At 42.6% G+C, this 27,140-nt stretch overlaps 1 protein-coding gene across 2 annotated transcripts in view; it reads right to left on the bottom strand.

Annotated features, from left to right (window-relative positions):
* Positions 1-14,054: 14,054 nt before the first annotated feature.
* The window catches only part of CHST11 (carbohydrate sulfotransferase 11), a 290,750-nt gene continuing 277,664 nt past the window's right edge, over positions 14,055-27,140 (bottom strand). Inside the window, exon 3 of one of the 2 annotated variants that reach the window (XM_033953007.1) lies at positions 14,055-15,944. In XM_033953007.1, coding sequence (XP_033808898.1) covers positions 15,090-15,944 — 855 coding nt within the window. In that variant the 3' untranslated portion in view covers positions 14,055-15,089. The remainder of the gene's footprint in view (positions 15,945-27,140) is intronic. The other variant, XM_033953008.1, reaches the window with a different exon arrangement.

Here is a 27,140-nt window from a genome sequence, read left to right as displayed (position 1 = left end):
AATGATCAGGAAAGGTAAAGAAAATAAAGATGAAAATGTTACAACGCCCTTGTATCGCTCTATGGTACGGCTGCACCTTGAATACTGTGTGCAGTTCTGGTCGCTATAGCTCAAAAAAGATAAAGCAGAATTAGAAAAGATACAGAGAAAGGCAATGGAAATGATAAAAGGGAGTGACATCCCTATGAGGAACAGCTAAAGCAGCTAGGGTACTTCAGCTTGGAGAAGAGGTGGCTCTGGGGTGATATGATAAGAGGTCTATAATATACTGATTATAGTGTTCAAGGTAGATGTAAATCACTTGTTTACTCTTTCCAAAAATACTAGGAGTGATGAAGCTACTAAGTAGTAGATTTAAAACAAACTGGAGAAAATAGCTCTTCACATGTATAATTAAACTCTGGAATTCATTGCTGGAGAATGTGGTGAAATCAGTTAGCTTAGCAGGGTTTAAAAAAGGTTTGGATAATTTCCTAAAAGAGAAGTCCAATGGCATGGGGAAATCCACTGCTTATTCCAGGGGTAGGGAACTCCGGTCCTTGAGAGCCGTATTCCAGTTGGGTTTTCAGGATTTCTCCAATGAATATGCATTGAAAGCAGTGCATGCAAATAGATCTCATGCATATTCATTGGGGAAATCCTGGAAAACCCGACTGGCTCTCGAGGACCGGAGTTCCCTACCCTTGGCTTATTCCTAGGATAAGCAGCATAAAATCTGTTTTACTACTTGGGATCTAGCTAAGTACTTGGAATCTGGATTGGCCACTACTGGAAACAGGATTCTGGGCTTGATGGACCTTCAATCTGTCCCAGCATGGTAATTCTTATGTTCTTATGCTCCTGGGTTCTTTCATAGAATCATGTGGTCTGACAATGTTCAGAATTCCAGTGCTATAGAGCAGTGATTCCCAACCCTGTCCTGGAGGGACCACCAGGCCAGTCATGTTTTTGGGATAGCCTAATGAATATGCATGGGGAAGATCTGCATGCCTGTCGCCTCCATTATATGCAGATCTCTCTCATGCATATTCATTAGGGCTATCCCAAAAACCCAACTGGCTAGCGGTCCTCCAGGACAGGGTTGGGAACCACTGCTATAGAGAACAACACAGCAAAATAACTTCCTAATGTCCCTTGCATGGGTGGAGGAGAGGAATTCATCCCTGGGTGTGTCCCCCCTAAATTGTAGGGCTGGCTACATTACTGGTGTACCCCACAGCACACCTAATTTTGGTGAGACTGGATTCATTTGGAGCACTGGTCTTGACCTTGGAGCCTCCGCGTGAGCGGATTGCTGGGCAGGATGGACCATTGGTTACAGATAGATGTAGAGGTAGGTTACAGAAATGGTCAGGAACCACTTCACAGGTCACAGACTTGATGGGCCGCCGCGGGAGCGGACCGCTGGGCGCGATGGACCTCTGATCTGACCCAATGGTGGCAACTTCTTATGTTCTTATTGGTCTGACCCAGCAGCGGCAATTTTTATGTTCTTAAGAAAGTGAAGTGTTCCCATTTCAGCAGGATTCTACAGAAGTTGAAGGGAACATGCAAGCCTAATACAATTAAAGAACTCTGCTGGCTGAATGGTAAACTGTGCTAATCAGTTGCAGAGTTATCTTGGGTGTTTTGTGCTAGCCAATCAGCATGTACTTCGCACATAAGCTCTGATTCTATGAAAGGCATCTACCACCTAGACCAGGGGTGTCCAACCTGCGGCCCCGTGAAGTATTTTGTGCGGCCCCGGTCAAGGGCGATGCAGTGTTTTCCTCTGCTGCCCCCTGGTGTTTACCATCTTGTCGTCTCCCTCCTCTGTCTTGCGGCAGCGTTTGTGCGGCCACAGAAACATTTTTTTTTCGTCCAATGCGGCCCAGGGAAGCCAAAAGGGTGGACACCCCTGACCTAGACCCTGTTCTGCACGGCTGTCAATCAACTTCTAGGCCCCATTTATAGAATCATACCTATCAGTGCCTAAGTGTTCGTAGATGCTGGTAGGCTTTCAGTCCTTAGGCACACTGCCATTTAGGCCAAGGTTTTTTGTTGCTTAAATGAGTGCATCTACTGGTGCCTAGGTCAATCCACGTCCAGTCTCCTCCCTAACCTAGGGTTGCCAGATTTTACAATTGTAAAGTCTGGACACCCTAGACGCACCCCCCCAGGCCTGCCCCAGTCCCAACCTAGCTCTGCCCCCAGCTGCCTACTTTGGCCGGGCAGGAGGCTCAACACAGGTGAGAGGAGGCTTTTCAAAACCCGGAAAAAGTGCCGGGTTTTGAAAAGCCGTCCAGACCCCTCCAGACATGTCCTCAAAGGGAGAACGTGTCTGATAAAATCCGGAAGTCTGGTAACTCTACCCTAACCACACCTACTTGCTGTGAAAGTGCCCGTAGGGGCCTTGATGTAGATGCCTACCAGCAAATTTTTAATGGTGCTTTCAATTATCAATTAAGTTAGGCACTCAGATTGTCTAGGCTGTAGGCATCTTTTATAGAACCAGGGCCTTACTGCTTACATAATGGGCTCATGCACTAATGGGAAAATTAGCATGTGGCCATTAATAAGGAAAATAGCAAGCGCGGCCATTTTACACCAGTGGGAAAAATGGCCTTAGCATATGGAAATGACCCATGTAAGGACTCAGTAAGCAGTTTGGTAAAAGGGCCCCTTTTTGCCGTTATGCTATATTTGATATGCCTGCTCTCCTTTATAGATTCTTCTCCTATCAGAATCCCAGTTATAGAATTACCTTCCATGGGACCATTACTCGCAATGCAGAGGGTTTCTTGACAGCACACAGATTTGCTGGCAGCGGTTGAAAGCCTTATTCGTAAGCTAATCTAGGCAGTCTGCCACCTTGGACTTTTCAGTGTGACATTTCCTTTGAAATGGATGTATTATAGTGGGGTTGGCTCATTGATAGTGCTGTACACTGCCAAGCAGAAGACCTGAATTTGATTTCGAGGTCAGGTTTTCTGTCTCAAGGTTGGGAATACTGCAGAGGGGTAGGGGAACATAAGAGATGCCATACTGGGACAGACAGCAGGTTCATCAAACCTGTTTCCAGCCGTGGCCAACCCAGGTCTGAAGTGCCTGGCAGAAATCCAAAGAGTAGCAACATTCCAGAGCTGAGATTGTGATGTCATAAAGCCTCATTCCACCAATGTCTAAGAGCCAACTTCATCAGTGATGTCACAATGGCCTGATTGTCCTATACTTAAGAACATAAGAGGTGCCATACTGGGATAAAGGTCCATCAAGTCTAGTATCCTGTTTCCAATAGTGACTAATAAATATATATTGAATACGTATTGTAGAATATAGTTACTAGCAAGGATTCATTCAGGCCACGTACATAAAAAAAGTTGACATAACATAAACTATATGTGAAATAATAAAAGTATTAAATCGGAGAAAAATAAACCTCAATTGTGAGAGGTTGGGACTACACAAGTACCCAGCCCTCAACACATCATCACGGGTTTATAAAAAAACTCCGCATACATAGAAATAAATCGGGCTTCCACTCATATCAAGTCACATTTTTTTCCAAGAACTTTTTTTGTATAATTACAGCTGTAAACACCCAATTCTATGTGTTATATGTGTCAACAATTAGTGACCAGAACCCCAAGCTTGACTATAGTAATAATGAAGGCTACAGCTCCGTTTCAATTGTGTAAGTCGTTTTGCAGGCACAGAATACAAAAATCACAATTAAGGAAAAAGTACACTCATCTGAAAGTATGAAATTTCAACAGAGGCTTTCAACTCCTAATCCCGACAGAAAAGACTTTCTGTTTCGCCCAAAACAGGCTACTTCAGGGGATATATGCCATCTTCGAATGTCTCCTTGCTTCTTACAATACGATGGAAATGAAGCCGGCTCCTCTCAAATTTTTTTGAGTTTTTGAGTTTTGAGAGGAGCCGGCTTCATTTCCATCGTATTGTAAGAAGCAAGGAGACATTCGAAGATGGCATATATCCCCTGAAGTAGCCTGTTTTGGGCGAAACAGAAAGTCTTTTCTGTCGGGATTAGGAGTTGAAAGCCTCTGTTGAAATTTCATACTTTCAGATGAGTGTACTTTTTCCTTAATTGTGATTTTTGTATTCTGTGCCTGCAAAACGACTTACACAATTGAAACGGAGCTGTAGCCTTCATTATTACTATAGTCAAGCTTGGGGTTCTGGTCACTAATTGTTGACACATATAACACATAGAATTGGGTGTTTACAGCTGTAATTATACAAAAAAAGTTCTTGGAAAAAAATGTGACTTGATATGAGTGGAAGCCCGATTTATTTCTATGTATGCGGAGTTTTTTTATAAACCCGTGATGATGTGTTGAGGGCTGGGTACTTGTGTAGTCCCAACCTCTCACAATTGAGGTTTATTTTTCTCCGATTTAATACTTTTATTATTTCACATATAGTTTATGTTATGTCAACTTTTTTTATGTACGTGGCCTGAATGAATCCCTGCTAGTAACTATATTCTACAATACGTATTCAATATATATTTATTAGTCATTACGATTGTATCCCAGAAATTTGTTAGTTGTACAACTCCAATAGTGACTAACCATATCACAAGTACCTGGCAAGATCCCAAACAAAAGAGTAGATTTAATGCTGCTTATTCTAGGACTAAGCAGTGGATTTTCCCAAGTCCATGGACTTTTAGGAAATTATCTGAACTTTTTAAAGCCCTGCTAAGCTAGCTCCTTTCACCACATTCTCTGGCAATGAATTCCAGAATTTAACTAAACATTTAGAGAAGAAATACATATTTTTTGAGGTTTGTTTTTAAATCCTACTACTTAGTAGTTTCATTGCATGCTCCATAGTCAGGCTAAAAAGCAGACTAGGTTTAGGAGCCACAGTTTTTAAGTTCCGCATGATCCTCTGCGCAATGACTGGCCTGATTAGCAAGGGGATATAAATCATGGATAAGAACCAACAAGTTGTGAATGAATGCTTATTCCATCATAATGTCGCATTGAGTTGCACTAAGGGATAAACCGGGAATGTAATGACTTGGCAATCCTCAAAACCAGAAAGCAGGCTTCAGAATAGACCACTATTGGGATCGAAAGTCCAGCTCATATCACTGGCTTGCCCTTAGCAGTCGGGAAAAACAGAACAGAAAAAAAAAGCTCCTAAAAAAAAGGATAGGAGAAAAAAGACTGTTGTATAAAAACCCAGACTCTATCATTCCAAAATTTCTCCTGAAGTGGCAGGAAGCCGTGAAACAAGGGGCCCTTGTTGGGATTGGTTTTTCCTCTCTGGCTGGATGTATGGACTGAGGAAAATAAGCTACTTTGGACTGGATGTGACTGAAAAGCATGGCTTACTGTGCCTGAAATTGACATTTTCTTGAACTGTAGATGATTTGCCTAAGGGCATCCCAAAGTGCTAAATTTTTTGCTGTGTTAACCTTGTGCTAAACCTATCACAGCTTAGTAAAAGACACCACAATTACAGTAATACAACCCATTTCATGCTCTGGGGGGGGGAAAAAACCTGTCACATGGTATTTTAGATCAAAAGCTGGACCTTTGATTGCTTTGGGGTGTAAATAAAATCCACATACAGCATAATTCTTTTCTCACTTCAGTTTAATGAAAGTTGCTTAGAAAAATAATCAGGCTTGAATGGCTTTTCTTCGAGGAAGGGATTATGAATATTTCACACATCTCGTTGGCAATATATAATAAATCAGTTTTCTTTTTACAGTATATTTGGATATGTGAATCTTCTACAATAAGCCTTCTACTGTGTACAAACAGATAAAAGAAAACAGGATCCAACCCCACACTGATGTTAAATTATAAATACACATTGTACCGTGCATGCATTTGAACAAAAATAACACTCTTTGTAACAAGAGTAATAGGAAGGACAATCCCTTGTATGCCTGAAACACGTGGAACATTAGCTTACCTTACAAGAGCAGGGTGGCCGGGTTTACTTCTAGAAGCATATTTATCTGAAGATTACTTCACTCGAATGCTTAAGTGTAGACAGATGAGCACACAGACTGCGGCTACTTTCAGAAGGTTTTTTTTTAACTTTTTTTTTTTTCAAAAGGCATATATGTGAACTAACCAACATGCTTTCTGATAACATGAACAGGAAGGAACAGTGTTCTCTCAGGGTTTCCGCAGCTGGCATCATGCTTGTCGCAGGTTTCCGGGTCTTGCTGCGTCTTGTCAGGTAGAACCGATGTTTCAGCCATCATGCTGTGGCTTTTTTCAGGGTATGCTGCGAGGTCTGCTGTTTTTTTTTTTTTTTAAAATATAGTACAAGAGGGGTGCTGAAAAGCTCTCAGCTCAACCAACCAGCTTCCTAAATTCTGAGTGTTATTTTGCCAGTGTAGCTGAAAAGTGTATCGTTAAGTGCCAATTTGCAGAAATGAAATTCTATGTTTTGACATTGTTTCAGATCATTGACTGAACCATATCCAAGTCATTCTCTTCTTGGTTGGGCTGAGAACGTTTCAGCACCTCCTCGTAGGTCCTTAAATCTGATTGGTTGGGACTTGACATGAATGAGGCAGAAAAGTCTGTTGGTCACCAATTTGAATTTTAGTGGGAAAGTCATTTGTTCTTTTTTTCCCATAAAATGAAAAAGTCTCTGATGAGTTTAAAGATATTCTTCCCATGAAGCTGGGTTATACAGTATGTTCTCTCAGGGTTTCCACAGCTAGCATCATGCTTGTTGCAGGTTTCCAGGTCTCACTGCGTCTTGACCAACTGAATTTCCCACCAAAATTCAAATTGGTGACCAACGGACTTTCCTGCCTCATTCACCTCAAGTCTCAACCAATCGGGTTTGAGGACCTACTATATATAAAGACCAACTGCAAACCTCACAGCATACCCTGAAGAAAGCCACAGCATGATGGCTGAAACATCAGTTCTACCTGACAAGGCACAGCGAGACTCAGAAACCTGCAACAAGCAGGAAGGACCAGTGACTATTACTGGAGTGCAAGGCATCTGTCATTCAGTTCACCTGGAACGCTAATGACAGTTTATTTGGGAGAAGAAAGTAGGCTTACAGCATTGATGTGTACAGTTTACAGGATCTGCCACCGACAATGGCACTGGTGTCTCATAGTCTAACTTCAATTTAAAAATGATAATTGATTCTAATGGCCATTTCCATAAGTCTGAGCCCAAAAGGGGTTGTCAGGCTTTCCTGTTAGCAGGATCTATGCAGGACACTCTATTGCTAATCAAATATGGTTTTATCAGTTGGGAATAAATACTACCATGCCATGTTTCAAAACCCAAAAGAAAGATTGGCTCAGTCAGAAAAATACATGAATAAAACTGTAACAAGAAATGTGACAATTAGTTTCGGCTGTCTTTAGTGTTACTTGGACATTGGTTTCGGTTGGTGTGTTCAGCAGGTCATAGATTATTTAATGCACCTGTCCTATAGTACTGTTATGTCCCTTTTCAACATTAGATAATGTTAACTAACACTAATCTTATTTCCTACAGAGATATGCATATATGCTGCACATTTCGGACTTTTGAGGGGAAATACTTGCAAAATTGAACCAAAGACTGTTGAGTTAACTAACAGGTTAACTAAGGACAGCCATTTTGTTGTCCTAAGTCAGGCTTGTCTAAGTTCAGTCCTCAAGGGCCACAAACTGGGCAGATTTTCAGGATATCCCTAATGAATATGCATGAGAGAGATTTACAAGCCCTATACCTCTATTGTATGCATATTCATTAGGAATATCCCCAAAATCAGGGCTGTTTGCGGCCCTTGAGGACTGAACTTGGACAAGCCTGCCCTAAGTTAACTGGATAGATATCTGGGTACCACCGCTGACTAATTTCCAAGTTTATTTTTACTATCCTGCACTATGGGTATTTACCTTATAGATGGTTTACAACTCTAATAAAAAGGGAAATGGGATAAGAGGATATCAGTGAAAAAAACATGAATAGTAAGGGGAAAGGGTAGAACTACAAATGTTTGAAAGGAAAGAGGGGATGAAAAAAAAACTCCCATAGGGGTAGCTTTTTGTTTCTGTGAAACTCCGCTGATAATTAGATGATCATGAAGGGAAAAACATAACAGAACCAAGGTTTAGGTCAGGGGTGGGCAACTCCGGTCCTCAAGGGCCGGAATCCAGTCGGGTTTTCAGGATTTCCCCAATGAATATGCATTGAGAGCAGTCCATGCAAATAGATCTCATGCATATTCATTGGGGAAATCCTGAAAACCCGACTGGATACTGACCCTCGAGGACCGGAGTTGCCCACCCCTGGTTTAGGTATGTGCATCTTTGAGGAGGAATGTCTTTACATCAGTTTTCAATTGATGTGTGGAGTCACAGGTGGACAGGCGGGGAATTCCATAATTTTGGGCTGTTGACAGAGAAAACTGATTGCCGGATGTTTTCATGAGCAGTTATCTCGATAGCTAGGGATCCAAAGTTAAGTTTGGTTGACTGATCTGAGTGTACTAGATGAGACAGCAATTTAGGTCTACAGGTTCTCCTGAGCTAAGTGTTTAAAACATTAAAACTAATATTTTATAGGAAATCCTGTGGGAGACAGGAAGCCAATGGGCTTTTTCAGAAGGGGAGTGATATGATTGAATTTCTTATCTTTGTAAACGAGTCATATAGCTGTATTCTGGATAATTTGAAATCTGCAATGATATTTGTGTCTTAGTCTGGTATATAGAGAATTGCAATAATCAATTTGTTGGATGATTAATGAATGTACTATTGATAGTATCTGAATATAAGAACATAAGAATAGCCTTATTGGGTCAGCCCAATGGTCCATCAAGCCCAGTATCCTGTTCTCATGGTGGCCAATCCAGGTCCCCCTGGCCAAAACCCAAGGAGTAGCAATATTCCATTCAGAATCTTAAAGAATATTGCCATCCAACCTCAAGTCACATACTTTTGAAAAAGACAGACTTAAACAGCTTTCTGGAAAACATCTTAATTGAACAAGGATTGTATGCCACCATTTTCCTGCACGATATTTATATTTCACTATTTTAGGACTTGGAAACATCAGTTTCAAATAATTACCTAACCGTTTTTGTTTCCTAAGAGGTGGAACATTAATCAAATGACTCATCTAATCCAGCGTTTCTCCCTGAATAATTGAAAAGATCATTCTGCACAATTTAAAACACCCCCTGGCTTCCACAGGTAGCCAGTGCAGTTTTATACAGAGAGGCATCATCACCCTCTCGTACTCAGATGTTGAAAAAAAATTACCCCTTCTTCTATTAAACTGCGCTAGCAGTTTTTAGCGCAGAGAGCCGCGCTGAATGGCTCCAGCTGCTCCCGACACTCATAGGAACTCTTAGGGCCTCTTCTATTAAACTGCGCTCGCAGTTTCTAGTGCGGGGAGCTGCGCAGAATGGCCCGCACTGCTCCCGACGCTCATAGAGTTCCTATGAGCGTTGGGAGCAGCGCAGGCCATTCAGTGCAGCTCTCTGCGCTAAAAACTGCTAGCGCAGTTTAATAGAAGAGAGGGTAGGAGCGTCGGGAGCAGCATGGTACCATTCAGCGCGGCTCACCGTGCTAGAAACTGCTAGTGCAGTTTAATAGAAGAGGCCCTTAATCGGGCAGCAACATTTTGAAGAGGCTGAATTCGCTTACCCAGTATGGCTATTCTTATGTATGCTCTCAATGCAGCATCCACAAACCTCACACACTTTCCACTGGTATTAAGTCATGGAACTCAATGTCCAACTATTATTCTCAATTTATTTTATTTTCTTTCCCTGCCTTATCGGTGTAGAAAAAGCCTCTAAATTTGGAGCTGTATACTAAATTTGGGTTCTTTTTTGTGAATACTTCACATGCTCCTGCTCACGTCATAGGCACAAAAACCCCCTTAATATCTTGATTTTTATTTGATTATACTTTTTTATTTGATTTTATCTTATTTTGTTGTTTAAAAATCAGTCCTTTTATCTTATACCATGACGTGCAAGCTATCGTCCACCATCGTGTTCATTATGTTGACTCCACTCAATTGACCTGAGTCATCCATGGTAGACAGAATCGGTAGCCAAAACCATTTATAGCTTTATAACTAACTATTCAATATGCTGCCACTTTGACAAGACAGACAAACTCAATTCAGCCCACAATAATCTATCTGCGATAGTGCAAGAGATTGTACCAGCAATCTAAAACTTCCCCTGTCAGACCAATGGCAAATATGTCTCAGTTTTCCCAAGGTGTTAAAAGTTCACCTAACCATGGCCTGTAACTGAGTCTTAAAAGTCAGATGGCTCTCTAGCACAATTCCCCAAATTTTAAACTCAGACTCTAATCTCAAGGGTCTATCTGGTCTGCGCCTTTATTTGTAAATTACTAATATTAATCTGCGGGATACTCAAAAGTAAAGATTTAAACACCCTCCCCTCCCCCTTTTACAAAACCATAGTGTGTTTTTTACCGCCAGCCATGGTGGTAACAGCTCCAACACTCATAGAAAAACCACACTGTTTTGTGAAAAAAGGAGGAGGGGGGAAGTTTTATACTAATTAATTTTTAGTCTCGGACCTTCCACCCATTGTTCCACCAAATTAACACTATTGTTAACCTAGTTACCATTATTGTTTTTTGATATGCTAAAATGTAAATATGTTGTAAAAATCATTTGCTTATGAAAAAGATATGATGCCCTCCCTGTCTAAAAAGCAACCAGTGTAGACATTAACACATTGAACAGTGCCAGAGAGTGGGGCGAGTCCTGTGGGTCCCCGGTTCCATTCTTCAGATAACTCTCCTTTCATTTTCACAATCCCTTCAGCCAAGTATTCAAAATTGACGGCATAAGCTGGTGGTCCACAATGCCAAGCAAGCTAGATAAGTCAAATTGTAGCACGAGAACTTGTTGACCAAGACTCATCCGTTTCTGAATTTCAGAAATGAATCCACCCAACAAAGTTTCAGTGCTAAATTTTTTCCTAAATCCTGATTGAGTGGGATACAGCCATTTATGATAGTCCAGATCAGGGGTGTCAAAGTCCCTCCTCGAGGGCCGCAATCCAGTCGGGTTTTCAGGATTTCCCCAATGAATTTGCATGAGATCTATTAGCATACCATGAAAGCAGTGCACGCAAATAGATCTCATGCATATTCATTGGGGAAATCCTGAAAACCCGACTGGATTGCGGCCCTCGAGGAGGGACTTTGACACCCCTGCTCCAGATACTCTTTGGGATTCTGATTCTTGCTACTGTTTGATACGTGATTCATTAAATACCTCTACACACATAGGAAGAAGGGGCAATGTCTGGAAAGCAGTATACTCATATACTAATGCTCGAAGTATGGTAAACAAGGTTCTGGATCTAGAGCAGGGATCTCAAAGTCCCTCCTTGAGGGCCGCAATCCAGTCGGGTTTTCAGGATTTCCCCAATGAATATGCATTGAAAGCAGTACATGCACATAGATCTCATGCATATTCATTGGGGAAATCCTGAAAACCCTGACTGGATTGCGGCCCTCAAGGAGGGACTTTAAGACCCCTGATCTAGAGGCTGAATTGGATTTAGTGGCAATCACGGATACATGGTTTGCAGAGAACCATGACTGGGATATAGTTATACCGGGCTCTAATCTGTTTAGGAAAGACAGGGTAGGAAGAAAAGGAAGGGGATTAGAATTAGTATATGTTAACGATCATATTAAAGCAACACAATTGCAGAATCTAAAGAGTAAGGAAGAGGCACTGTGGGGCAAACTGGAAAGAGGGGATGGAAAATGACGTATTTACAAGCAGCAGTGCTGGGATTGAACCCACAACCTCAGGGTATTAAGGCAGCAGCTCTAGGAAGGGCTGTGGCTCACTGGGCGAGCTCCTGCCTCTGCACCCAGACGCTGCGAGATCAAATCCTGGTGTTGCTCCTTGTAACCCTGGGCAAGTCACTTAATCCTCCAGTGCCCTCCACTTTGAATGTCAGCTTTGAAATGCCAAAGCCACAAAAAGGCAGTATACAAGACCCCATTCCCTTTCCCTCTGGCCACTCTTCCTATTCCTCAGCTGAATGATATGTCCCTCGTTTAACCTACAAAGGGACATGTCATTCAACTGAGGAACAGGAAGTTCATTCAGAGAAGCATGACAGACCCTAACAAAGGCCAACCGCGTCCTACTGAGCCAAACATGGACAGAAAGGGCCTGATTCGCTAAACAGCACCTAACTTGGTAGGGGCCTAGGAAAGCGGCACCTACCATGAGTCATCCAAAGTTAGGCACTGTTTATACTCGGGATCGTGCCTAACTCGAGTTAAATGCAAATGATGGATAATAGAGAATATTGGACATAACAACGATGAGGCTATCCTAAATGAGAAAATGAACTGCATTTGAAGACACAGGCTCTGTGGATGTTATGTGTGCTTGCGCATAGAAAATGACACGGGGGACACATTTCTCGCCGTCCCCGCGGGAACTCAATTTCCCCATCCCGTCCTGAGTTTTGATGCTGTTCCTGTCCCGTTCCTGCAAGCTCTGCCTTAACCGCACAAGCCTCAAACACTTATGATTTTAAAGTGTTTGAGGCTTGCGCAGATGAGGACGGAGCTTGCAGGAATGGGGCAGGGACAGGAAAAGAACTCGCAGGGACGGGATGGGAAAATGAGTTCCTGTGGGGACGGGAAAAATTTGTCCCCGTGTCATTAATTCCTACATCATGCCTACTGAGTTAGATGCCTACATGAAAATTATTTTTTTCAATTGGTTTTTAATGACACTGTTCAATTAACAGCACCGATTGAACCAATTAAAAAATTAAGTTAGGCGCTCTAGATTGGCTAGGCGCAGTGATCCAGGCGCCAAACTATAGGTGCATTTTATAGAATCAGGTCCAAATGGTGTCATACAGGCCATTACCTGCAAAAGATGCCTGCTCCAGTGGTTCTTAAAATATATATTATATATACTGTATATTTGTAGGCATTATCCACACTACTGTTAGTTTCAGACTAGAAGGACATATTTTTCTCAGTAGGATATCAGTGAGGCAAAGGTGTATAAACTGCACTCCCACTTTATGATGCCTGTTAATAAAATATGATCTGTACCCTGCAATAAGAAAAAAATAAATCAAACAAACAAGGGAGAATGGATCTGGACAGATTTAGAGCGGTGGTCCCTAATGAATATGCATGAGAGAGATTTGCATATAATGGAAGTGACAGGTATGCAAATATCTCTCATGCATATTCATTAGGGATATCTTGAAAACCTGACTGGCTGGGGGTCCACCAGGACAGGTTTGGGAACCACTGATTAAGAAGGTCACAATGAGGAATACTCTAAGTCAGTGGTTCCCCCAACCCTGTCCTGGAGGACCACCAGGCCAATGAATATGCATGGAGCAGATTTGCATGCCCATCACTTCCATTATATGCAAATCTCTCTCATGCATATTCATTAGGGCTATCCTGAAAATCCGATTGGCCTGGTGGTCCTCCAGGACAGGGTTGGGGACCACTGACTTAGAGTATTCCTCATTGTGACCTTCTTAATCAGTGGTTCCCAAACCTGTCCTGGTGGACCCCCAGCCAGTCAGATTTTCAAGATATCCCTAATGAATATGCATGAGAGAGATTTGCATACCTGTCACTTCCATTATATGCAATTCTCTCTCATGCAAATTCATTAGGGATATCTTGAAAACCTGACTGGCTGGGGGGGTCCCCCAGGACAGGTTTGGGAACCACTGTTCTTAATAATGATCGCACGCAACCTCATCAGCTTCAAACAATTTTCGGAGGGGTCACTCCTTGGATTACAAGTAACCTTCTCCTGAAGTTTAAAGTTGATCTATGAAGTTCAAAGTTATTGCATCTCTGGATCAATGACCACACAGATGGGCTAAGGCAATTCCAGTCCTCGAGAGCCGGAGCCAGGTCAGGTTTTCAGGATATCCACAATAAATATGCATGAGATAGATTTGCATCTCAAGGAGGCAGTGCATGCAAATCCATCTCATGCATATTAATTGTAGATATCCTGAAAACCTGACCTGGCTCCGGCTCTCGAGGACTGGAATTGCCTACTCTTGGGCTAAATCAATCCTCAGGCTTATCTGACACATTTTGAAATGTTCTAAAAATTGGAAGGATGCCCTAAAACTCAACATTTTTGTTAAAACTGGAAAGGACAGAAGTACAGACACAGGGAGATCCACCTTGCCGTTTCTTGCTTTCTGTATGTTCTACATCTTTGAAAAGAGTGCAGCCACCCCCACTGAATAAGTCTTGTCTACTTGTTACGTTTCTGAAGACTCTGGCCTGTTTTATCGTGTCCCTGCCTTTATCCTGTGCCTGTCCAGAGACCATGGTGGCAGGGACAGCCTATCACAGGGAACATTCCTAAAAAAAATACAAAAGCACATTAATAAGATCCATAATCTGCTCTGTATAATCTCATTGGCTCCATGGAGCATCTCTGGAGATCTGTTTTTCATCCTTTTCTGTCAGTGACAAGGAAACAATCATGATGGTTTTTTCCTCAAGAGAAATACCATCTTATTTTCCTCTTTCATACCAGTGTTTCCAGAGGATTATTTTCAAAACAATTAAGACAGTTCACACTCCACCAATGTGTTTAATCCTGATAATCTGAGACAAGGAACCCAAGTATCCAGGGGCACTTTGGTACTAAGAAAAAGATAAACACAGGTTTCTATTGTATTTTTTTTTTTCACATACATGTAACATTTTTGACTGCTTGAATCTGAAAGCTGTCAAGAGACCATGTTTAAATAACCATAAATAACATTAATTAAAATGTATGCATAAAAATGCACATCAAATGAAAAGTCATCAGAATACAATGCAGTTGTAGACAAGAGTAGCAACGCTCCCTTCCTTAAAAGCTAGATTGTAATCCGGTTGCCCTGCAAGGAGTACTGTCCTTTCTTACAAACTTATTTAAATAATTTGGGCTGTGCTGCTTGCAGCATCATTCAAAAAAATAATAAACAAAACAAAAATATTAATTTACAAAATAAACTTGCTATCCATATATTTATTGTGACAAACCATAATTTTAAATAAAACCACCTTGGTTGTTTCATTCTAGCTTCAGGTAGCCTGGCATTGTATAATTGAACATTAGATAATCAAGTTTGTAGACTTTGTATAATTGTGTTTGGTGCTCTGAGCTGATGTTCTGGAAGAATTCTGCTGTCATTTCATCAGTAGTTCTTGTGGACTTCATGTAGGTGGGGAACTTCAGGTAGTCACTGACACCTGCAAGCTGAAGGATATAATTGGAATCATCTTCCAGGGTCTCATATTTTCCGACGAGGTCATAATGGATGTGGCATGGATGGCAGAGAGAGAAGACTGTCTGCCAATGCTCATTGAAAGGCTCTTCCTTTTGAGTATGTGGGTCAATGAGATACGCCACAAACTCCTCAAACTTTACATTATCACCATTCCGCAGTGCCTCCTGGGTGGCATTTTTCCTTTGACGCCTTACAATCTTTGTTCCGTACCGCTTGTGAAAGGAGGTGTTATACTTTTGGGTGAACTTGTTCCGATAGGCCGAAACCAATCTCTCAAAAGGCTCACGGACAAAAAGAAATTTCATATAGCTTTTCAAGCGATGGTTGATCTCTGGAATACTATACTGACTGAGGGTTTTCAGGTTGGAGGAGACATGAGCTTCGTTTGCTGGAATCTCCATGGGGTCATTATATTTGCCCCTCCCAGTAAGGACCATCATAACCCTCTTCCAGTTTGTGCAAGCCACTTTGGGCACATAACAATAGATCATTTCATGATCCTCATCTACCACCAAATGCTTGAGGTCACTGGGTGTTAACACATGCCGCTTCCTGCTGGATGCACTGTTAGCTCGACAAGTATCAGTTATTTGGTCTCTCCTCGTCTGATGAAGGATTGCCATGCTGGACAGCTCCAGCTGTGAAGAAATGAGAGAAATAAAAACTTGATTAATCTGGGAAACATTCAGTGTCTTTTGAATTAAAGTATCTGCGCTGACCAAAGTGACAATAGCTTAAGAGAATGCCACCCACTCACCAAAGCAGAAACAAATATTGTTGATCATAAAGCCACATGATATTCTGTCTCATTATGCCTGATTATTATTTTGAGGTCGCAGCAAATTTAGCTTATTTACTTGCATGTGGGAGAACACACTTAGGGGCCGATTCTATAAACTGCACCTCTGGTGCCTAGAAAAAAAATGGCTCCAGCTGCGTGTCAATCACACTTAGGCACTTTTTATAGAATCGTGGTTAGCGGCGCCTACGTAAAATCTTAGGCGCCCTAAAATGTAGGCCAGGATTTTAAAGGCCTACATTTTTAGAGAATCGCACTTAGCAGTGCCCAAGTCACGCTCTGCCCATAGAAATACCCATGTGATAGGTATTTTATAGAATCGTATAGGTGCCTATCACCCAATAAATTTTTTAAAAACAATTATTGAGGCTATTTTGCCAGTTAAGTCAGGCACCCTTTAAAGCAGGGGTAGATAATTCCGGTCCTCGAGAGCCGTATTCCAGTCGGGTTTTCAAGATTTCCCTAATGACTATGCATGAGATCTATTTGCTTGCACTGCTTTCAATGCATATTCATTGGGGAAATCCTGAAAACCCAACTGGACTATGGCTCTCGAGGACCGGAGTTCCCTACCCCTGCTTTATAGAATCAGCCCCTTAGGGCTAGAGTTCTAATTTGTGCTATAACATTATCACACATTAACATTATTAACAAGCATAACTGTGCTAGTTAATACACATTTTTCCTCATATACACTGATAAAATGCACATAAAAACACAAAGGTCAACATAATCCTGTGGGTTGCCAAAGGACATAAAAAATTTCAGCAGAGATTCAATCACTGTCCACTCTTACTTCCCCGCCCCCCTTTTTTCACTAAACCAGGATAGCGGTTATTAGCGCAGGGAGTTCCTATGAGTGTTGGGAGCAGCACGGAGCATTAAGCACGGCTCCCTGCGCTAATAACCGCTATCCCAGTTTAGTTAAAGGGAGCGGTGGGTTAGTTCATTGCAGTTATGTTCAACAAATATCAAATGCCCAACAGCTAAAAATCTATATTTTCTCCAAATACCTGACTAGCTGACTCATTCAAATATACGATTATGTTTAATGTTTATAATCTTTTATAAACCGCGTAGAACTTTTTGGTAACGCGGTCTATAAGTATAATGTTATGTTATGTTCAGGGACTTCATAAAATCAAGATGTGAAAACCAACAACAGAGAAGCATATCATCGAGCAAAGGAACAGAAGAAACCCACCAAGATCAGACATGTAAGATCGAAATGTTGAACAGGAAAGAAGCCTTGGGCAGGCTCATTCCGAGATAATGGTGGGGGAGTAGTGACAGGAAGTGTTCTGTGTGTGTGTGAGAGGGTGGCTGCTTACATTCATGGAGCTATCTCCACACATCTAGTTTTCTAAAATGGTTTCTCCTTCTGGACATGGAGGGGCTGAGATGTACAACCCTATTCCTATTTTAGAAGAGACTTTAAGGGCTCTTTTTACAAAGCCATGGTAGAGGTTTCTACCACGGGCCAGTGAGGTAAATGCTCCGATGCTCATAGAGAATCCGTGAGCGTCAGAGCATTTACTTTGCCAGTCCAAGGTAGAAACCTCTACCGCCGTTTTGTAGAAGCTAGTGTAAAATTGTCACAGCCTCATGTATAAAGGCAAAAGACAGAAAACATTTCAGCAACTCCAGTGTTGTGGTAGATTACTTCATAGTCATGAGCTGCATGTGAAGTTGCTGTACAGCTCAGGGAGGAGGGGAAGATATCTTGACTGGCAAATTGAATACTTCCAGCAATACTTGGAATGATATGTGGTTATAACCAAGATTAGGGTTACCAGATTTTCCAAATGGAAAATCCAGACCCATGGCCCCACCCTGCCCTGGCTGGCCACACCCTGTTCCGCCCCCAGGCCGGCCCCCAGCTCCGCCCATGCCGAGCAGCATCGGATGGCATTCGCGCATGCGTTAGTGTCCCTCGCATGCACGTGCTGTCGCTTGTGGCCAGAAGCTTTTCAAAACCCAAAGTGCCGGGTTTTGAAAAGCCATCCGGATCCCCGAACATGTCGTTAAAAGGAGAACATGTCTGGTGAAATCCGGACATCTGGTAACCCTAACCAAGGCTACATCATGGATGATGGGGCCCGCACAGAGTGTTGGGCAGACTGCATGGACCATGGATCAAATCCCAATGCTGTTGCCATCATTTACTGTGTTACTGTGTATTTAGTCTGGGAATTTGGAGGGGTCATCTGTAGGTTTGGGGATATGTCAGTTGGACCTTTTAGGAATCAGTGAGGGGAGATCAAAACCGTGATCAAATGGCTAGCTTTTTAAAACCCGGGCAAAGCTAGCCACGCCTTTCGACTTTCCAAGGATTAAGAATCCTGAGGTTTATTACAAGTAGAGAATGACACGGTGACAAAACTCATCACCGTTCCCGACCCCGCGGATAACCGCGGGAAACCATCTTCATGTCATTCTTTAAGGAGAGAGGGAAGAATCAGAGTATGTAATGGCCACAACCACTGACCCTCAAGCTTTGCTTTGAAGAACGCTGGTGTAGAAGGACTGAGGTTGAAACAGACACTACAGAATGACAGTCTCTGGTATCCAGAGCAGATATTGTGATGTCATAATGCCTCATTCCACCAGTGCCTAAGAGCCAATCACATCAGTGATGTCACAATGGCTTCATTATCCTTGGCTCACATAAGAATCAGAGTATGAATGGCCACAACCACTGACCCTCAAGCTTTGCGCTGAAGAATGCTGGGGTAGAAGGACTGAGGTTGAAATAGACACTAAAAAATGACATGGGATTATTTCCCGCGGTTATCCGCGGGGACGGGAACGGTGATGAATTTTGTCACCGTATCATTCTCTAATTACAAGCAGTCTTAGTGCATGTTAATATCAATAACCAACTTTGCATGTATTTGCATGCTACACAGCTCAGTGATATTTTAGTTGTGGTGGGAAAGATCTGTTTTGTGATATCAACAATGCTTGTGAATGAGCATCAAATGCAGAATTTGGAGTTTCAGTGCCTGTCGCCACATTATCGCTGCTTAGTTAATAAATACCAAGGCTTTACATGTGTATTGCTATTCAAAGGAATGCAAAGATCAAGTGATCCTCATCTCTTTTATCTTTTGTCACCTTTCCAGTGACAGCAAAGTCTTCAGTAATGAATTCCACATACGGCACAAACAAAAAGAGCTGTCAGCTAGTGCTTGGGAATAAAAAGGCAGATTAATTTGCAGACATTTGGGGTTAACACTTCTACTGGTTTTATTGCAATCACCCTGTATTGTCATTGTTGAAAGCTCTCCGTGTTGGAAATGAACTCTCATCGAACATTATAGAAGAGATGAAAAGCTAAATTAGAAATAATAAATTATAGCTACATTAGAAAGGGTAAAAGAAAATCAACATGCTAAACTTGGCTAAGATAGTGTGGAAAGACATATCCTATAAGAACGAAAAAAAAAAAAAAAGCATGACTTTATAATGCTGTGGTAAATCTAGGATTAGCGCACTAAACCCAGATTTCATAGCAACAAAGAAAATGACGGCAGAAAAGGGCTCGGCCCATCAAGTCTGCCCACTCTAATGACCCACCCCCTTAACTTCTTCCCCTAAGACTAAAACTCCTTTGTTTTAGGCAGCATGAACCCCCGCAAATGCTGGTATTCTAGTCATTTATGTGAGCATGTGAACTAGATGCCAACTGAATTTCGGTTTCAGTTTTGGTTATGTTCCAAAACTGGCCAAAAAGACCTTTTTTCTGGCCCAGTTTTGATTTTGACTGAAAGGCTACCTATGGCCATGGCTACCAGATTTTCTGTTTTCTGACCCGCCCTCAGGCCCGCCCCCCAATACCGCCCCTGCTTTCATCAGGCAGGACGTCCGCGCATGTGCGGATGCCTTCTTGCCCAACGTGATGTGGAGGAAAAGCTTTTCAAAACCCGGACAAAGTACCGGGTTTTGAAAAGCCATCCAGACCCCTGGACATGTCCTCAAAAGGAGGACATGTCCGGTGAAATCCGGATGTCTGGCAACCCTCCCCCCACCGGATGTCTGGCAACTCTCCCCCCACCTGTAGACCCACCACCATGCCCACCCAGTTCCACCCATGCCTCGTTATACCCACACCATGCCCCAGTCTCGCCCCCTAGCCTACTCATTTCAGTTGGGAGGGTACCTGCACATTTGCAGATGCCCTTCCCGATGCGATCTGCTTTTCAAAACCCAAAGGACCTCTTTTACAAAGGCGTGCTAAGCATTTTAGCACGGATGTAATGCTCGCTAAATCAACATGTGCGTTAACTGCTAATGCGTTCATAGGATAACATGCACGCATTAGCGTTTAATGTGTGCTTAGTGTGCGCTAAAAAGCTTAGCACGCCTTTGTAAAAGAGGGGGGTAGGTGTCAGATTTTGAAAAGTCGTCCAGACATGCCCTCTAAAAAGAGGACATGTCCGGGTAAATTGCACTGCATTAGTGATTTCTATTCCACCATTACCTTGCGGTTTGAGGCGGATTGCATATCTAATCTAATCTAATCCTTAGGTTTGTATATCGCATCATCTCCACGTTCGTAGAGCTCGACGCGGTTTACAGTAGGAGAAATAGGAAGGAACTACAACAGAGGGTTAGAGGTAAAAGTGTGAAGAAAATTTAGAGGACTTGGGATGCCAAGATATAAGAGTTTCCTTGATTCCTAAGTTGGAGGGAGACTTACATTTTTTTGAGAAAAGCCAGGTTTTCAGATGTTTGCGGAAAACTTGGAGAGGGCTCAAGCTCCGAAGAGGGGAGGTAAGGTTGTTCCAGAACTCAGTGATTTTGAAGTGGAGGGAGGTCCCTAGCTTTCCTGTGTGGGAAATGCCTTTTAGCGAGGGGAAGGATAGTTTTAATTTGTGGGAGGATCTGGTGGTATTAGGGTTTGAGGAATTCCAAGAAAGAGGGATAAAAGGAGGGAGGATACCATATAGGATTTTGAAAGTTAAACAGGCGCATTTATAGTGGACCCTGGCGATTATCGGAATTACATATGAGTTGTCAGGACATTTAGGAGTACATTAGGAGCTGTCTTGATATTTTGGAGGTGTTAAGGGGTGAAGTGGATTGCAAATGGAGCTTGAGATGGGGTGAGGGCTACTTTTCCTTACTTCCTGTTTCCTACACCTGTTCTACTACTCTCCAGCTCTAAAACCTAAAGAGGACACTTATTCCTTCTCTTCTCTCTTCCAATTCAGACTCTCCCGAAAGACAGAAGAGACAAATTTCCTTCTCTCCAAGTCAACATGGCTTTTTATTCAGACATCTTTGGCCTCTAGTTTTCTGCATGCCTTCTCTTCTAATTGATCCTGCTTGTTTTGTTTTTTGCTTGGGTACTATTTTTGGATTGGACTGGATTGGCTTTATTCAACTTGATATACTCTAACGCCATTGACAAAAAGTATTAGGCAGTGTACAATACATAGCGTTATCAATCAGTCCATAAAAAAGATCAGCACAATAAAGCACAACCTTTATTTTATTTTAAGTATGTACACTGGCTAGTGGCACTTTTATGAAGCGATTGGCAGTATATCAAGAGATAACAAATGCATAAAATAAATAAGTAAACACCCCAGAAGCCTGACTTGACTCTCCTTCTGGAAGCACTCATCAATCTCTGGGCTGACCACTTAGCTCACTCCAGGAGAGCACAGCAACATGGATCAATCCATTCCATACCCACCTCTATCCTTATGCTCTAGTAAAGGAGCATATATATTATAATCATAATATTATATTTTGGTGTTACTAATTAGTCAGGAAATAAAGTCATTCCTGACCACCAGAGGCTAAATGGAACCCAGATATTCAATGCTGGGTCAAGTCCAAGCTACTAAGTAGTAAATTTAAAACCAGAGAAAATATTTCTTCACTCAATGTGTAATTAAACTCAGGAATTCGTGGCCAGAGAATGTGGTGAAAGCAGTTAGCAGGCTTTACAAAAACGTTTGGATAATTTCCTAAAGTCCAGAAGCCATTATTACGATGAACTTGGGAAAATCAACTGCTTATTCCTAGGATATGCAGCATAAAATCTGTTTTATTCCTTTAGAGTCTTTCCAGGTACTTGTGAGCTAGGTTAGTCACTTTTGGAAACAGGATACTGGGCTTGATGGACCTTTGGTCTGTCCCAGTATGGCAACTCTTGTGTTCTTAAGGACAATTAAGCCATTGTGACATCACTGATGAGGCTAGCTCTTAGGCATTGGTGGAATGAGGCATTATGACATCACAATCTCAGCTCTGGAATGTTGCTACTCTTTGGTTTTTTGCCATGTACTCAGGACCTCGGTTGGCCACTGTTGGAAACAGGATACTGGGCTTGATGGACCTTCGGTCTGTCCCAGTATGGCAACTCTTATGTTCTTAAGTATAAGACAATCAAGCCATTGTGATATCACTGATGAGGTTGGCTCTTAGGCATTGGTGGAATGAGGCATTATGACATCACAATCTCAGCTCTGGAATGTTGCTACTCTTTGGTTTTTTGCCATGTACTCAGGACCTCTGTTGGCCACTGTTGGAAACAGGATACTGGGCTTGATGGACCTTCGGTCTGTCCCAGTATGGCAACTCTTATGTTCTTAAGTATAAGACAATCAAGCCATTGTGATATCACTGATGAGGTTGGCTCTTAGGCATTGGTGGAATGAGGCATTATGACATCACAATCTCAGCTCTGGAATGTTGCTACTCTTTGGTTTTTTGCCATGTACTCAGGACCTCTGTTGGCCACTGTTGGAAACAGGATACTGGGCTTGATGGACCTTCGGTCTGTCCCAGTATGGCAACTCTTATGTTCTTAAGTATAGGACAATCAAGCCATTGTGACATCACCGATGAGGCTAGCTCTTAGGCATTGATGGAATGAGGCATTATGACATCACAATCTCAGCTCTGGAATGTTGCTACTATTTGGATTTCTGCCAGGTACTTGGGATCTGGGTTGGCCACTGTTGGAAACAGGATACTGGGCTTGTTTGATATCCCAGGTTATGGCATATAGCTAACTGAGCAAAGATAGGAATGCCTTTTGTGTGGTCTTGCGCAGTTAGCTATGTGGACATAGGCATTGAATATCGGCTGTGCCCACCCAACAGCCAGTTCATCCCTGACTCTACCCATAGAGCAACCTGGCACTAACCTGAACAGTGCATCAGTGGTCATAAGAACATAACATAAAAACATAAGAAGTGCCATCTCCGGAACAGACCCTAGGTCCATCAAGTCTGGCGATCCGTACACGTGGAGGCCCCGCCAGGTGTACCCTGGCATAGTTTTAGTCCCCATATCACTCTAAGCTTCTCATAAGAGATGTGCATCTAGCTTACCCTTACCTATGTCACCTTATGCCACTCATAAGGAGATGTACATCTAACTTATCCTTAAACCCTAGAACGGTGGATTCCGCAATTACCTCTTCTGGGAGAGTATTCCAGGTGTCTACCACTCGTTGCGTGAAGCAGAACTTCCTGATATTTGTCCTGAACTTGTCCCCCGTCAGCTTCAGTCATTGTCCTCTTGTCTGTGTCACATTGGACATTGTAAATAATTTTTTATCCTGCTCTATTTGGTCGATTCCTTTCAGTATTTTGAAAGTCTCGATCATATCCCCTCGCAGTCTCCTCTTCTCAAGGGAGAACAATCCCAGTCTCTTAAGTCGTTCCTCATATTACAAGTTCTCCATGCCCTTTATTAGCTTTCGTTGCCCGACTCTGTACCCTCTCGAGTATTTTTAAATCCTTCTTTAGGTAAGGAGACCAATGTTGGATGCAATATTCCAAGTGTGGTCTAACCATCGCTCTATAAAGCGGCAGTATTACTTTCTCCGATCTAATCGTGATTCCCTTCTCTATCATGCCTAGCATTCTATTTGCGTTCTTTCGCAACCCCTTCAGGGTCCTATCAATTAATACGCCCAGGCCCCTTTCCTGTTCAGTTTTTCCCAGAGTTGCGCCTGACATACTATACTTGTGTTCCTTATTTTTTCTGCCTAAGTGCATCACTTTGCATTTTTCCACATTAAACTTCATCTGCCATTTATCTGCCCAATTCTCCAATCGGCTCAAGTCACTGTCCTTCTGTGATTTGTTTGCCCGGCATAGCTTTGTGTCATCTGCGAACTTGATGATCTCACTAGATGTTCCATCCTCCATGTCATTTATGAAGATATTAAATAAGATGGGCCCAAGTAGCGAGCCCTGGGACACACCGCTAGTCACAGTCTCCCAGTCTGAGAATTTTCCATTTATGCCCATTCTCTGCCTTCTGTTCTCCAGCCATTTGCCTATCCATCTTAGTATGTCTCCTTCTATTCCATGGCCTTGCAGTTTCCTCAGGAGTCTTATATGTGGAACCTGCTCAGGCAATATGCCTGATGGGCCGCCGCGTGAGCGGACCGCTGGGCAGGATGGACCTCTGGTCTGCCCCGGCGGAGGCGACTACTTATGTTCTTATGTTCTTAACCTTGTCGAACGCTTTCTGAAAATCCAAGTATACCATATCCACCGGTTCTCCATTATCAATTTGTCTGTTCACTGTCTCAAAAAATTGAAGTAGGTTCGTCAAACATGACTTCCCCTTCCTGAATCCATGTTGGCTGGCTCTCATCAGGTCGTGTGTGTCTAAGTGCCGGGTTATGCTATCCTTGATCAGCGCCTCAACCATCTTTCCAGGGACCGACGTGAGACTCACAGGTCTATAGTTGCCCGGTACTCCTCTCGATCCTTTTTTAAATATCAGCGTGACGTTCGCTATCTTCCAGTCATCCGGTATCTGTCCTGTTTTGATTGACAGGTTGGCATGTTTTTGCAATAGTTCTCCTATTTCCACTTTTAACTCTTTTAAGACTCTCGGATGAATTCCGTCCGGTCCAAGAGATTTGTCACTTTTGAGTTTGTTGATCTGGTCCAAGTCCACTTCTACTGTGGTAAAGCTGTCCTCTGTTACTCCTTTAACATTTTTACTGCTTCTGGAATTGTTGCAGTGTCTTCCTATGTAAAGACAGACGCAAAGAAGGAATTTAGTCTGTCTGCGATTTGTTTGTCATCCTTGATGTACCCTTTCCTTCCCTGGTCGTCCAGCGGTCCCACTGCCTCTTTTGCGGGTTTTCTCCCTTTCACGTACCTGAAGAAGGGCTTGAAGTTTTTGGCCTCCTGCGCTATTTTCTCCTCATAGTCCTTTTTGGCATCCCCTCAGAGGGGAAATTCAGTAGCATGATGCAATGTAAGTGTCACTGAATATCTGAGGCCTGCCCACTGTACAGGAACTAAGTGGGTGCTTAAACCCTGCTCCATACCTACCCCTAAGCAAATAAGAATTCAGAAGTGGAAATTTTCTAAATCATTGAGTCCCAAATGACAACATAAAAGTCAGACACCTAATTCAATTTTACTGTAAACTTTGATCTATTTCTCCTACTGCTTTGACAAAAAAGGACGGTGTGACTGATAAATTTGCCTACTATTTGGCTCATTCTTTAAGTGCTGTCATAAATCACCTTTCAAGTTAAAAAGAAAGAAAAAAAAAAAGTTGTCATTAAGAAATGTAATTTAAAATGATAAACCTCTCTAGACTGTTTTATGCTACTGCTCTTGTTTCTGGAGGTCACCTCCAGTTCTGCAAATCTAGGACAGTTAAATGCCTGCCAGGAATAAGGAGCAGGCCATGAGGCTGTTGTGTGAATTAAAAAAAAAATCCATTGGTAATTTAGGGCAAGGTTTTAAAGGCCTACATTACTGGCGCCTAAGTTTGACAGAGAATCGTCTTACATAGAGAATGACACGGTGACAGAATTTGTCCCCATCCTTGCGGTTAACCGTGGGAAACCATCCCCATGCTATTCTTTAAGGAGAAAGGGAAGAATCAGAGCATGAATGGGCCCAGCCACTGACCCTCAAGTCATGCATCGAAGAATGCTGGTGTAGAAGGACTGAGGTTGAGATAGAAACTAAAGAATGACACGGAGTGGGTTTCCTGTGGTTATCTGCAGTATGGTGCCGTTGCTGGGTGGGATTGAGCCAAGAATAGGTAGTGCTGGGCCCATCCAGGCCTACTCGTAGCTATGCCACTGGTTGTTGTAGTATCATACTAATGTGTTACTGTCATCTCAATTATTCCTTCCCCATGCCTAGTTCAGAGATGGCAAGGGTGAACCATCCCAAAGAGTGAGATTTCCATGCCAAGGAGTGAGACTGAAGGCCAAAGAGTGAGATTTTTCAGATGATATATCCATGGTATAAATCTAGAATGATTTAAGTGTACTATTGCTTTGCAGATGAATCAAGGCAGCATTAGATGATATTGATTTTTCATTTTTGCAGTTTTCCAGGTCCAACGTGTCAGTCATCATGCTGTAACTTTCTTCAGGGTTTGCTGGGAGGTCTGTAGTGCGTCTTATATATAGTGGATCCTCAAACCTGATTGGCTGGAGCTTGAGGTAATTGAGGTAATTGAGGAAAGTCCATTAGTCACAAATTTTAATCTTGGCAGGAGAATCTGACGCTCACAAATTCAAATTTTGGCGAGAAAGTCCATTGGTTACAAATCGACCAATCAGGTTTGAGGTCCCACTATTTATAAGATAAATTACAGACCTCCCAGCAAACCCTGAAGAAAGTCACAGCAAGATAACTGAAACGTTGGCTCTACCTACCCAGACACAGCGAGACCCGGAAAACTGCAACAATCATCATGCCAACTGCAGAAGCCTAACAGAACGGTACACCGTCAAAAGCGTGGAAGACATTGGTGCACCAACATTTGAGTTCAGGACAAATGTGCACCGCCGCTTCCTACGCTTTGAGGCTTTCCATTTTATGCTCTAAGGGGGGGATGTGGGGGGACCCCCTGACTACACTTAGAACTCTTCGTTCTCCCATGGGGGGGTTGGTGGGGAACCCCCAGTACAATGAAAACTCCCACTCTCCTTCTTGTTTTTGCTCTTCGGGAGTTTTCGGTGTAATGGGGGATTCCCCATACACCCCGTTAGAGCGCAAAAAGGAAGGACTCAAAG

The sequence above is a fragment of the Geotrypetes seraphini genome, chromosome 7 (genome assembly GCF_902459505.1).
Source record: "Geotrypetes seraphini chromosome 7, aGeoSer1.1, whole genome shotgun sequence".
Taxonomy (NCBI): Eukaryota; Metazoa; Chordata; class Amphibia; order Gymnophiona; family Dermophiidae; genus Geotrypetes; species Geotrypetes seraphini.
The sequence above is the reverse complement of the archived record's forward strand: the minus strand, read 5'-3'. Positions and strand labels throughout refer to the sequence as shown.